Source organism: Ammodytes marinus (assembly GCF_949987685.1).
Source record: "Ammodytes marinus genome assembly, chromosome: 2".
NCBI lineage: Eukaryota > Metazoa > Chordata > Actinopteri > Uranoscopiformes > Ammodytidae > Ammodytes > Ammodytes marinus.
Window position 1 is genome coordinate 14,714,094 of NC_137231.1, and position 13,627 is coordinate 14,727,720.

The following is a 13,627-nucleotide window of genomic DNA, read 5'->3' on the forward strand; positions in this document are numbered from 1 at the left end:
TGTTATAAGCTACAAACTGAAACTGGCCACCGTACACTCGCAGACTTTGGTATTCTCAGAATATTTCTTTTTCTACAATGCTCCATGTAAAACATACAGCCACCCCCACCACCCCCACAGTGTTTCCTGTTTCACATATTTTGTTGAATGACATATTGCTTGTTTGCTTTAAGGGGTTCTCATACGATGCCTGCTGCTTCACAGTCATATCACAGTAATATGACTAGCCATTGATTTTCTTTTTGTTTCTAAGAACATCCTCCACACTATAATGTCTTACGGAGGAGCTCTTATATAAACATATCCTTTTTGCCCTGGCTTTTAGCACCAGCTTTCAGCACCAGTCCTCCTTTATTGATTCTCAGTACATTGACCTCTGGTTGAACTCCTCTGCCTGCTCGTGCCCTTCCGCACTCTGCTCTACCAGACATGCTATGCACTTTGCTATATGACACACCTGGGTGCTTTTAAGCACAGCCTCTCCATCAACTGGCTATGAGAGCCTCAATTTGGCCTCACTGTTGTGACAAAGGTATAATGAGGTTTAGATGGTTGTGTACTAGACTGCTATCGCTGTAGGGCTATTTGGCTAGGGAGACGACTATAAATACCTATATAGCCTGGACAGCGGAGCTCGATGAGAGGCTGAGGCAGAGCGTTGCAAAACATCAAGGTCATGTTTGACTATGGGAGCGTGACTTAGTGAGCAAGTGAAACAATTCTAAGGTCACATGTTGAAGGGAATGAATGGTTAGGGAACAAGAGAGAGCAAAGATGATGTTATGGAAAAGCTGATGCTCCAGATGAAGTGGTGGTTAATGAGTGCTATGCTCATATAAGTGCCCAGCAGTTGGTGGGATGAGGGGGGGGGGGGTGTAATGAAAGCTTTTGAGAAAATCCAGTGGCTCTCTAATCTCTCTAATGTGTGCCTGTCTCATTCAGTTTCGATTGTTTACTCTTGAGATGTTGACAGCTTTAGTTTTGTGTGCCTCTGGGTGGAGGCACAGAAAGCCTCTGTTTATTTGCTGGTGACTTCTGAAACAGACATGATTGTTGGTGCGTGCGTGAATGTGCAAGCTGGAGAACGAGGCTGGCACGTGGGTGTCAGGCAGGTCACACAACACATGCAGTCTCTCTAGCACAGACTCCCACTGGACCCCATTACAGAGGAGCTGCCAGGCTGCAGACCCATGCAGCTTAATTACACGTACATACTCATGCATTCACGTGCACTCAACACACACACACACACACACACACACACACACACACACACACACACACACACACACACACACACACACACACACACACACACACACACACACCAAATAATTACCCAGCTATTCACACGTGATTTCATCCACGCATATGCACATGCACATGCACTTTCACATACATACATGCATACACTAGAACTTGCAAACACAAACAAACTTGAGGTCAGGATATATTCCATGGTCGCCACCACAGTGTGGCAATTATCCTGCAAGACTGACATGTGCAAATATATGTGTGTGAATGTGTCTTCTACAAATCAAGTTATTCATAATGACCTGCATTACATGCACATAAACAATTGATTCCATGTGTGATTACTATACAGAAGAAAAGTTTAATGACACAGTTAACCTGGATAACAATTTTTCAGTCATACATTTTAATTGCAGGAGCTTGTATGCAAATTTTGCCAAGATCCAGGAATACATAAGGTCTTTTAAACATAAATTTTCAGTAATAGCGCTGTCAGAAACATGGCTTGATGAAGATCGAGGTGTAGATTTCTGTATGGAAGGTTATGAACTGCATCATTGCAGTAGAAGAGATAAGAGGGGAGGCGGTGTTGCCTTATTTGTGACCACTGATTTGAAATGCAGAATTGTAGAATGTATGACAACAGCCATTACTGATTTATTTGAATGTGTTACAGTGGAGATTGATATGGAAAATAAGAGGAATGCTGTTGTTACATGTATTTACAGAACACCTGGGTCAAAAATAGAAACATTTAATGAACATCTAGAAAAAGTGTTGTGTCAGCTTAACGAAAAGAAAATGTATATTTTGTGTGGGGACATAAACATTGATTTGTTGAGTCTGCAGAGACAAGTACCAGCTAGTGACTATTTGGAGCTGCTATACAGTAGAGGGTTGTACCCATTGATCACCAAGCCAACTCGGATAACATCAACATGTTCGACATTGATCGACCATATCTTTACAAATATTTTAGAGAGTAAAACCAAGAGTGGGGTGTTGATCAATGACATAAGTGACCATCTGCCAGTATTTCTTGTGTACAACAACAACTACAAGAGGGAAAAAAGGGAAAAACGGGAGAGTACATTCAAGTACAGAAGAGTACGGACAGAAGAGGCAATAAACACTTTAAAAAATGAATTATTAAATCAAAATTGGGAACCATTATATAAAGAAGAAAATATTGATAAAGGTTATGAAATATTCTTGGGGATATTTAAATTGTTGTATGATAAATATTGTCCAATAAAAGAAATTAAAATTAAATTAAAATATTCAGATAGTCCATGGATAACTAAGGGATTACAAAATGCCTGCAAAAAGAAAAATACACTATATAAAGAGTTTATAAAGCTTAGAACCAAAGATGCTGAACATAAATATAAGAAATATAAAAATAAACTAACTAACATTATGAGAATTAGTAAGAAAGAATATTATAGAAAATTAATAGATAATAATAAAAACAATATTAAAGGTCTATGGAAGATACTGAATAATGTTATTGGAAATGGTTCTAGACAAGTTAATTATCCGCATGAGTTTATTGAAAATGATATGACTATTGATAATATGGATGATGCAGTAAATGGCTTCAACCAATATTTTGTAAATGTTGGACCAATACTGGCTGAAAAAATACCTGTTCCTGTGAGATCTGATGACAGGATTAATGATTTCATAGACATTAATCCAAAATCAATGTTTCTAACAGCAGTGGAAGAGAGTGAAATTATAGAGATTGTCAATAAATGCAAAAATAAAACTTCTACTGACTATAGTGACATTGATATGAGAATAGTCAAAGAGGTAATTCACGGAATTTCGAAGCCATTAACGCACATCTGTAATTTATCATTTAAAACTGGTGAATTCCCAAGAAAAATGAAAATTGCAAAAGTCATACCGCTGTACAAAACTGGAGACAAACACCACTTCACAAACTACAGGCCTATTTCACTGCTTCCTCAATTCTCAAAAATCTTAGAAAAAGTATTTGCTGCTAGACTTAATAAATTCATCAATAAACACAATTTACTAACTGACAGCCAATACGGATTCAGACCCAACCGATCCACTTCATTAGCAGTCATTGAGCTAATTGAAAAGATTACAAATTCCCTGGACCAAAAGAAATATGCAGCTGGTGTTTTTATTGATCTCAAAAAAGCATTTGATACCATAAATCATGATATATTAATTAATAAATTAGAACGGTATGGTATCAGGGGGGTTGTATTAAACTGGCTGAGGAGCTATCTACAGAACAGGCAACAGTTTGTGAAGATGGGTGAATACGTGTCAGCTTGTTTGGACATTGCTTGTGGGGTCCCCCAGGGGTCAGTGTTAGGGCCAATTCTTTTTATTCTCTACATAAATGACATATGTAAAACATCAAATATTTTACAATTTGTGTTATTTGCAGATGACACAAATATTTTTTGTACGGGAGAGGACTTGCAGCAGCTTCTGGAGTCAATTACTTCTGAAATGAGCAAATTAAAAAGGTGGTTTGACAATAATAAATTATCATTGAATTTAAGCAAAACAAAAATCATGTTGTTTGGAAATTGTAATTTAAATAGTGATATAAATGTCAAGATAGATGGTGTTAATATTGAAAGAGTGTATGTAAATAAATTCTTGGGTGTGACAATAGACCACAAGCTATGCTGGAAACCTCACATAAATCATGTTAAATCTAAACTGTCACGAAGCATCTCAGTCCTGGGTAAAGCAAAGCATATATTGGATCACAAATCATTGCATATTCTTTACTGCTCAATGATCTTACCTTATTTAATTTACTGTGTGGAGGTCTGGGGGACCACTTACAAAAGCTCACTGCTACCACTAGTCACACTTCAAAAACGAGCCATAAGAATAATCAATAAAGCTGGATATTATGATCACACCAACCTCCTCTTTTTACATTCCCGTATCATAAAGTTCAATGACCTGGTTGAATATCAAGTTGCACAAATCATGTTCAAAGCTAGAAACAAACTGCTACCAGGTAACATTCAAAAACTTTTTTTTGACAGAGAGGGTGGTTATAATTTGAGGGAACAGTTAAACTTTAAGACACTGGCTGCACGCATGACTTTAAAATGTCATTGCATTTCAATTGGTGGTGTGAAACTGTGGAATGGTATGAGCACGGAGTTAAAGCAATGTCCAAACATGATTCAGTTCAAAAAAAAATTCAAAGCAATGATTTTTAACAGGTACAGGGATGAGGGAGAGATTTAAGACGGAAAGTATATGTATGTGTGGATATGGATATGTGAGTTGTACAAATATGGAGATATGGACGTATGAATTGTGTTGATGCATATGGTGGATGTATTTTTGTATGGATGTATGTAGTGGATATTTCATTTCATTTTTCGTTTGACTTTTGTTTATCCTCGGGAGACCAATTCAGGGGTGTCCCTCATTTGCAATGGCGTCGAGTATATATGGATATATGGATTGTATAAATATAAAAAAATATATATATATATAAAAAATTATTATAAAGTTATTGAGCTGTGGAAAAGGGGTAGGATTAAATAAGTTTATACTTCTTCCTACTCCTTTTCAGGCATATCAATTCAATGTTATGTTTATTTTTTGTTTATTTTGTTTATTTTTATTTGTGAAATCATTTGAACATATTCTTTGTGTTGTGTTTTCATGCTTTTAGTTTTTCTTTTTTTTTTGATATGTCTGAAATAAAGTTTAATCAATCAATCAATCAAACACATGTGTGCACACCCGACAGACACTGCCACTCAATTGACTCTTGCTCATAAACACTCATGTAAACTTACACACACATGCTTACATACACAGAGAGTCAAACCTCATGCATGATTAAACCAGGCATCCTTGGGGGACAGTGTGTTGTCACATTGTCAGAGTTTTGTATAACAATATATAGCAAAATTCCATTAGGATCTGGTGGCAATACGGTTACAATTATTGTAAAAGGGGCCCCCCCTCGACTTCCTTTGCTTCTCAATGCTCAATCATCTCAGCGCTTTCAGAGTCAAGGCTAATACTGAGATCATCCATTCCCAAATGCCTTTGCAGTGGAGTAGCTCATTTAGGCGGACACACAAAAGTATTTGTGCATGTGTCTGGGAGTATGGCAACGCATCTCCCAGCCGCCCATTCTCCGGCTTAATGCGGAACATCCCCCGGGTGATGGCTTTGGCAGCCTCCAAAATGGGAAATCCATATTTGCCGAGGGGGTCATCGGCGGGTTAGGAGGAGAAAAGTTTTGGAGAGAGAGAGAGAGAGAGAGAGAGAGAGAGAGAGAGAGAGAGAGAGAGAGAGAGAGAGAGAGAGAGAGAGAGAGAGAGAGAGAGAGAGAGAGAGAGAGAGAGAGAGAGAGAGAGAGAGAGAGAGAGAGAGAGAGAGAGAGAGAGAGAGAGAGAGAGAGAGAGAGAGAGAGAGAGAGAGAGAGAGAGAGAGAGAGAGAGAGAGAGAGAGAGAGAGACTTCTCGGGGAGCAAAGTTTTGCATTTTTTTTTTTCACTGTCTCTGTTTATGTTGTGCATTGGGAAAACATGAATTGCTCGATATTTATAAGAGGTGCCGCGCGAGGCAATACTTGAAAAGGGGCGTTGGGGGTGTTTTCTGATGAGTGCATGTAGGTTGGGTTGAAAAAAATAACTATTTTCATCAACTGAAGTGTAGCTCTCACCTCCTCTATCTCTCTGTCAGTCATACATTTAAAAGCACACACACTGTCTATTTTCTTATTTTCTTTCTTCTCTGTGCCTTTTCACAGCGCCAAAGGAACTTCCAATGAAAAGCAGGAGCTTCAGTTTGACTGCCCATCAGCTGAGGGCGTTAACCCAGCTGGCCTGCACCCTGCTGGGCTTTGAGAGGAGTGTGAAGGAGCTGGTCAATAATATGACCTTCATTGATTATAAAGGAGAGACTCCCTGTATAAAAGGTAAAAATCCACCCAAAATACACACTTCTGTACACATTTTAGGCATGTGGAATCGGATCTGTAGCTCTATCCAAGATGACTGTGGTTGTGTTTTGCTTATTTTCACAGTTACAATTCACAGTTACCTATTGGTACAATTTACATTTGAAATATTACACATAGTAGCTACTTTAAAGTCTTTTACTTTTAAGAGTTTTGCATGACATGGCATGATATGGACCTTTGTAGACCATAAAGTATGGAGTTAGAATTGACTGAAAAAGGTTCAAACTGATAATGAATAAATATAATATGACTAATCAAAGAAAAAACAGGCTTTCTCTGTGGATTTGGTGGGGTTAGTGGGGGGGGGGGGACTTCTTCTCATGACCCCAGGATTTCAAAATCTCAGGCTGCAGCCCTGCATGTGTGCCACTCCTTCAGGCATAAAAAGCCCAGTTTACACCCCCCAAAAAAAACACACACACACACACACACACACACACACACACACACACACACACACTCACACACACACATTGTTATGGGTTCTGGCTGAGTTGCGTCTGAAAGAAAATCTTATTTTAGTGGGGGAATTATCGTGGGTGTTGTATAAGCCTTTAGTATCATTTTCCTCCCTCCCCTTTGAACCGCCGTTGCCGAGATGTTAAATGAAAGCTTTTGGTGCATGGAGTAATTTCCATAAAGGTTACATTTACAAAAACAAGACTTGCAGAAAGGCTCAATTTACAGAGAGGTAAACAGCCTTTAAAGGGCAGTTATCCAAATCATTAATTCCAGGCAATCAAACGGCTTAATTACCAGAAATTCATCAGATGGGCTTAAAGGTCAAAAAGTGATGCGCTTGATGCTTCCTCCTTCTTCCATTTCCATGCGGTCTTGTTCGGCTAAATTGCCTCGCCTGGGGTCTCTCTCCTCGCCTTCTGATTAGGAAAACTGCGGCCTTGATGTTCATGCTTTTTAATTGCAACCCAACCCAACATCCTGTACGCTTGTCTTCACCCCCCCACCCCCCTCCCCCACACACACACACCACCCCCCTCCACCCCTTATGTCTCCCCCGCAACCCCCCCACATCCACACAAACTCCCCTCATGGAATTACCCCATATATACGGTTGATGCTATCTAGGTTCAAATCAAATCTAAGCCCCAAATTTAGACTCGTAAAGCCATCGCCATTAGTATTTATACTGCCTTTTTTTCTGTTGCCTCTGAGGCATGTACAGTTATACTCGGGTCACTGTGTCTTATTTTGGCTAGTGGGTAAAAAAGATGGGAGCAGTGTGACCCACATTGGGCTCTGAGTTATATATACACTTTGCTTTCATGTGACCGCACTTAGTATTCAGTCAGGCTCTTAACACATAATAATGATACAGTAAGTAATGAGTGATATGGAAATAGTCATGCTAAATAATGCATTGATTTGGAAGAAAGCTACAGAATGCCACCTTGTAGCTTTCTTTTTCTTTTTCAATTTAACAAGTTTTGATATCATTATTGGTCCGTAGTGAAATTTCACTGACATGAAATGAAAGCTTGGACAGACTCAGTTACTGTTTAATATATTTTGAATGCAAAGTTAACGTTGTGATTTTTTAATCAAAAAACATTTTTTTTAGGCATCTTGAAACAGGGTAGAGTGGATTCAGACAGGACAACAGAGAGCAACAAACCCACAGCAGACGCTCCACATCTCCTCACACCGGAGGTGAGACTTTGCATGTGTTCCTTCATGTGACCCTGTGAAGGAAGTTTCTATTCTATTACAACTATTCACATTCATTCAGGCTAATTATCATTCATTTATATTATTACAAACAGGTGAAGTATTCCTTCTAGCAATCAGACAATAATCGAATGTTGGCTCATCTCTTGTTTTTTTGCAGGCGCATGTTTTGGAGTTTGATTGGAGGTCAGCCTTTAAGGGGCTGGTCCCTCACATGGCACATTGTGTCAAAGTGATGCTGGTTGAAGTCTGTGCCAAGAGTCTGCTGCAGGAAGAGGCCTTACATTCTACGGGACACACTTCTGTCCCCCTGAGCTGCATTACTGGACACACCACCACTACTGCCAACAATACACATCCCAGACAAGACTCCTTCTGCCCCTACTCAGAGAGGAAGACGCCCAAAATGATAGCCAAGGTACTCCTGGACTTAGAGTATAGGATAGACTGACAATTGGCTTGACAATACACTAACCCTCCATACATCTCTCACTGTGTTATCACTGAGTTACTTCATGTCATTCTCACATACATTTAAATAACATTGGGATTCGAGCAGTTCTTTTTCACAGTGCCCACAGATAGGTAAGAATGCCCAAAAATGATTGAGTAAGACATTCTGTACATAGCCACTGGCACAGCTAGAAGCACAACAAGTCTGGAGCCTGGAGAGTGTTTATGATGATACATGACAGTGATTCTGAAATGTCTCACCACAGCTGTGAGATCATCTTTGGAGTGCATATTGGGAGGTGTATGTGAAAACTCAGATTGCGTGGATTAAGGTGGTTTACCTCACTTCAATTGTACTAAAAAGGGAATGCTCTACTAGTCTTTGTACAAATACCGCTACCCCTACATATTTAGAGAATCAATTATTTGTTTGGTTAAAAAATACAATTATTTATTATTTGTGCAATTTAAGTTCTATTTCTTTATATCTTGCAATATGTAAATATAAAGGTTTAAAAAAAAATATTAAAGGAAGAGAAGAGAAGGACTGACATTAAAATGATCTCCTACTTTACTACCAACAAATGCGGTATGGCAACATTATCAGCAACTGTTTTACTCTTACACACCCTCTGTAGCCATGAGGCTAACACACACACACACACACTCACACACACACACACACACACACACACACACACACACACACACACACACACACACACACACACACACACACACACACACACACACACACACACAGACAGGTCTTATACATGGGTCTACAATGAATCTTTGTGTAAGAACCGCACTTGTCTATCCACACCTTGTGCACAAGCATGTTTTGCCTCTCACACCTCTGTCCCTATATCCTGCTCACCCTCCTTAATAACTACCTGGCTGAACAATGGGCCCAGCAGACCCAGGGAGATTAATGTTTTCTGTAGCCCCAGCGGAAAGCACCCTCTATAATAGAGAGCCCAAATGATTTGGGCCTGACACAGTTGACACCCCGGATCAGAAAGGGCCTTGGGAAGAGTCATCAGTATTACTTGATGGGAAGACTCTAAGGACAAAAGAGAGACGGGTTGGGGGAAACCAAGAAAGTATAGGGTATAGAGATGATAGAGGGATGTATCACAAAGGCAAAGAGGCTAGTGGAGAGAGAGCAGGATAAAGAGGGGATAGTGTGGGAGAAGGGATGATAGGAGGAGAGGGCCTGGGAAATGGCAGGGAGGCTAAAATAGACACCAAGAGATTGTCTTTTTTCTCAGGAGGATGACCGGTGTGTCTGATGTGAGACCATGGCTTAGTATCAAACTCTACAAAGGTTCTCCAGTGTTGTGGGCTGGACTGCCCATACACTAACTCCCGTTTATAATCTCACTAGGCCGTGTTCATTTTCTTACCGATTTTACAAGTGACAAGCAACTTTCCTTCCTAAATACTCCCTGAAACTTTCTCCTATTTCTCAGGTTCCGTCGCCTTCCCCTAACTCTTTTGCTACCCATTACTACTCCCTCTGCACAGTAAAACACACACACACACACACACACACACACACACACACACACACACACACACACACACACACACACACACACACACACACACACACACACACACACACACACACACACTTATCATTACTGCCTCACCTCACATCTCTTTTCTTCTCCCTCCTTCTCCTCTTGCTCTCCTTTTTTTTTTACACTGACAGCATTTGTGCCACTCATTGCTAACGAGAGTCAGAATTTGTCTGTGCTCAGGACCTGTACAACATATTTATGTGTAGGTCAACGCTTCAAAGATGAGAGCCTTTCCACCCAAAGGTTATACATGCATGCATTTGCATTCAATAACACCCAGCCAGACTTGACATCCAAGATGAGATATTATATATATATATATATTCTCCCCTCCCCCCCTGTCCTTTTTTGACACATGCCCCAGTGTTTGAGCAGCAGAGAGCAAATTACTATACAAGACATAAGCGTGAAATATGGCCGGTTCAAAGGCATTATGATGGATCAATATTTCACACATTTATATTCATATGTTCACACCTCAATCCTCACACTTTTTTTTCCACGTGAACCCACTTTACTGTCTGTATTACCATACATATGCAGGCTGCGATGATACTGTTCATCCATCAGATAGTGTACTTTTTTTATTATTGGGAGTCAGTTGTGTGCTGAATTCTAAATACACTCCTCCGTTCAACAGCTGGAAAACACGCCCTCCTATCAACACCTGGCATTAAGCTTTTCTTCTTTGGGTGGGCCCTTTCTAACCTACAGTACATGCTAGCTTTCTATTATGACAGAAGTACTTGTTTTCTGTTCCCAGACTTCACTGAAGCCCTCACCTGCATGTTTTTTTGACTCCTCCGCCTCTTGTCTGACTATGACTAATTCAAATTCTGCACGAACAGACCTCTCTATCATTTAAAAAAAAAACTTTATACAATCTCCCTCACCTTGCTGCAATAGTCATGGTGGCATTCTGGGCTTTGATCTAACGCTATTTAAGGTTTCGGTCTGACTCCAAAATAGACACGTGTGTGTGTGCGTGTGTGTGTGTGCGTGCGTGCGTGCGTGCGTGCGTGCGTGCATGTGTGTGTGTGGTTTGCTTTTGTGTGAACGTGTGTGTGAGGATGACCGTCTGCGTTGGTGCTAATAGGCCTACTTCATGTATGTGCATGATATTCCTCTCCATCACCCTGGTAGATGCTGATTGTTGTGTCTGGCCCTGCTTTCTCTCGCTCTCTCTCTTTCAAAGCTAATCTCCTAGTGACTACATACAGTCAGGTATTGACTTAATTGTCCAAACGGCCATTTTTTAAGCCCACTGGAAGCTTTAAAGGAGAAAAATGTGTAAAGAGATTGTGAGATTGTCAATTGTGAACACACGCCGGAGACCCGATCTGACAGAATGTCGAACTCCCGAGCCCCAACAGTAAGTCAAGCTATTTAGAGTGAGTGATTCAAAGTAAATAACACATGCTATGATTCATTGATTGATTAAACTGGAGTTTTTGGGGTTTTTGTTTTAATTTTTTTTAACACACACACACACACACACACACACACACACACACACACACACACACACACACACACACACACACACGTGCTCCGTGGCACCTGCCTGATCATCACACACATTTCCCCTCAACTAACTACAGGTGGTCTAGTTCCGTGTTTGTGAAATTGTTTAACCAGAAGAAAAATGTGTCAGTATAGCTCATATCTGCATTATAAGAATTCAAAAGATTAAAGATTTTAGCTTAAGGTAGATACCAGCAAATACCCAGGACGCTTATCTGTGTCTCAGCAAGCACACACACTTTACTACTTAAAAAGCCCCTTGATCAGCTAGTCTCCCTTGCCCTGGAGGGGTAAAGGTGTAGGAAGCCCTGTCCCTATAGGCCTTTCTCAGGGACAAACGTGGATAAATGAGATAAGTCTTGCTCCGGCAGTTTATAGAATAAGCTGTAGGTCTTTAACATTGCTGAAACGGCTCTCTCTCAAATTCAAATTCAAAATTGGCTTTATTTATTTTTTTTGGGCATGAAAGTTTTTTTTTGAAAGCAATATTGCCAAAGCATCAAATAAATACAAACATTCAAACAATACACAATATGTGTCAAAATAAAACAATATACAATATGAACCATATATACATCTGTATGAATATTAAATTGTGTATGTGTGTGTCTGTGTGTGCCACAATCATTCACTGTCCCTCAGGTTGTGGCATGTAAATACATACTGGGCAGCAAGATGTGCCCGGTCTCCTTCTCCGAGGAGTATTTTTAATTTGGAGAGGTCGTTCAGCTCTTTGAAATCTGGTACTAAAGAGCTGAACTTGTTCAAATACAATTTTCTTGTGTCATTTAATTTTGTACATTGCAGGAGAAAGTGCATCTCTGTCTCTGTCTCTCTCTCTCTTTCTCTACCTCCCTCTCTCTCACTCTCACCTTTGCCTGACCTTTTCTTTTTGCTTTGCTCTCAGCACATCTGACTCCCCACCTCAACCTAGTGCGTACACTGTCACATTTCTGTTTGAATGTGGTTAACATGATGCATGCTGTTACAAAATTAGACAGGCGCTAGCACGAAAGTGAAGGGCTTTATTTGACCTGATGATACCAATTATTTATGCTCAGCGGCAAAGGCTTATGCGTAAGGACACGTCTTTAGACATCTGCATTCTCCATTTGCACTGATGTTTGCTTTTTCAGTTGTAATGTCTTGAAAAATGCATGTGTACTGTTCTCATGCTCGGTCTTCATCCTTGTCTGATGTCTCCCTTGCAAGCGCTCCATTATTTATATGTAATGAGGTCTCTTTTTCTGATGTTTTTTATTTGATTTATTCTGCTCCTCCTCTTGCTGACAGATTGTCCCTCTGTTACTGAGATCATCTTGTCTTTTTTTTCAGTTCTGTGGAGTAATCGTGACTGAGCTGGATGCCTTACTACCCTTGGCGTCAGCCTGCAGGGACACTTCTCTGTTAGAGGTGCGGTCCAGCTTCGTGGAGGCTTGTGGCAGGGCAGCGTTTGCCATGCTGGGCCGTTTGCAGCAGAGGGCCCTGGAGGTACCATCCTCTGCACCCCTAAAGAACCTGCCTGCTCTGCTGGCCACTTGCATTCACGTGCACCAACGACTGGAACACTACCATGCCAGGCTCAAAGACTCAAACACCAATGCAGCTAAAGTGTAAGGAGAGGGAGTGTGTGTGTGTGTGTGTGTGTGTGTGTGTGTGTGTGTGTGTGTGTGTGTGTGTGTGTGAGTGTCTGTGTGTGTGTGTGTGTGTGTGCCCACTTCACTGCACTGGTGGATATTATGGTGTGGGAGTGAAATAGCATATTGGCTGCTGTGCATTTGCATCATAGATTTCAGTGTTTTTTATTTATATCTATCCATCCATTCCAGCATACATCAATAACAACGGCATTTGCATTGTTATTGGTAATTGAATAAGATGTTGATGAATCTTGGCTGCATTCATCAACAAAAACCTAGAGACAGGTCATGTTAACGAATGGGGATTGTACTGTGTATGTTGCAGCCTCTTGTTAAATCCCAGTAAAAACAAAGCACATGTGCAATATGTATTACACCATACAACAATAGAGACTCACACATGGTGACTGTAGAGGGGCATCAGGCTGCCAGGTATGTCAAAATAATCAGACAGGACACCAACTTCATACTTCCAGCAGTATC

The 13,627-nt window shown here is 40.5% G+C and overlaps 1 protein-coding gene across 1 annotated transcript in view; it reads left to right on the forward strand.

Moving 5' to 3' along the window:
* kiaa0825 (KIAA0825 ortholog) overlaps nt 1-13,627 on the forward strand; it is a gene marked incomplete at its 3' end in the record, with an annotated part of 119,125 nt that overhangs the window by 22,905 nt on the left and 82,593 nt on the right. The window contains 4 exon segments of the mRNA XM_080034950.1: nt 6,040-6,207; nt 7,832-7,920; nt 8,099-8,356; nt 12,840-13,117. Coding sequence (XP_079891076.1) covers nt 6,040-6,207; nt 7,832-7,920; nt 8,099-8,356; nt 12,840-13,117 — 793 coding nt within the window.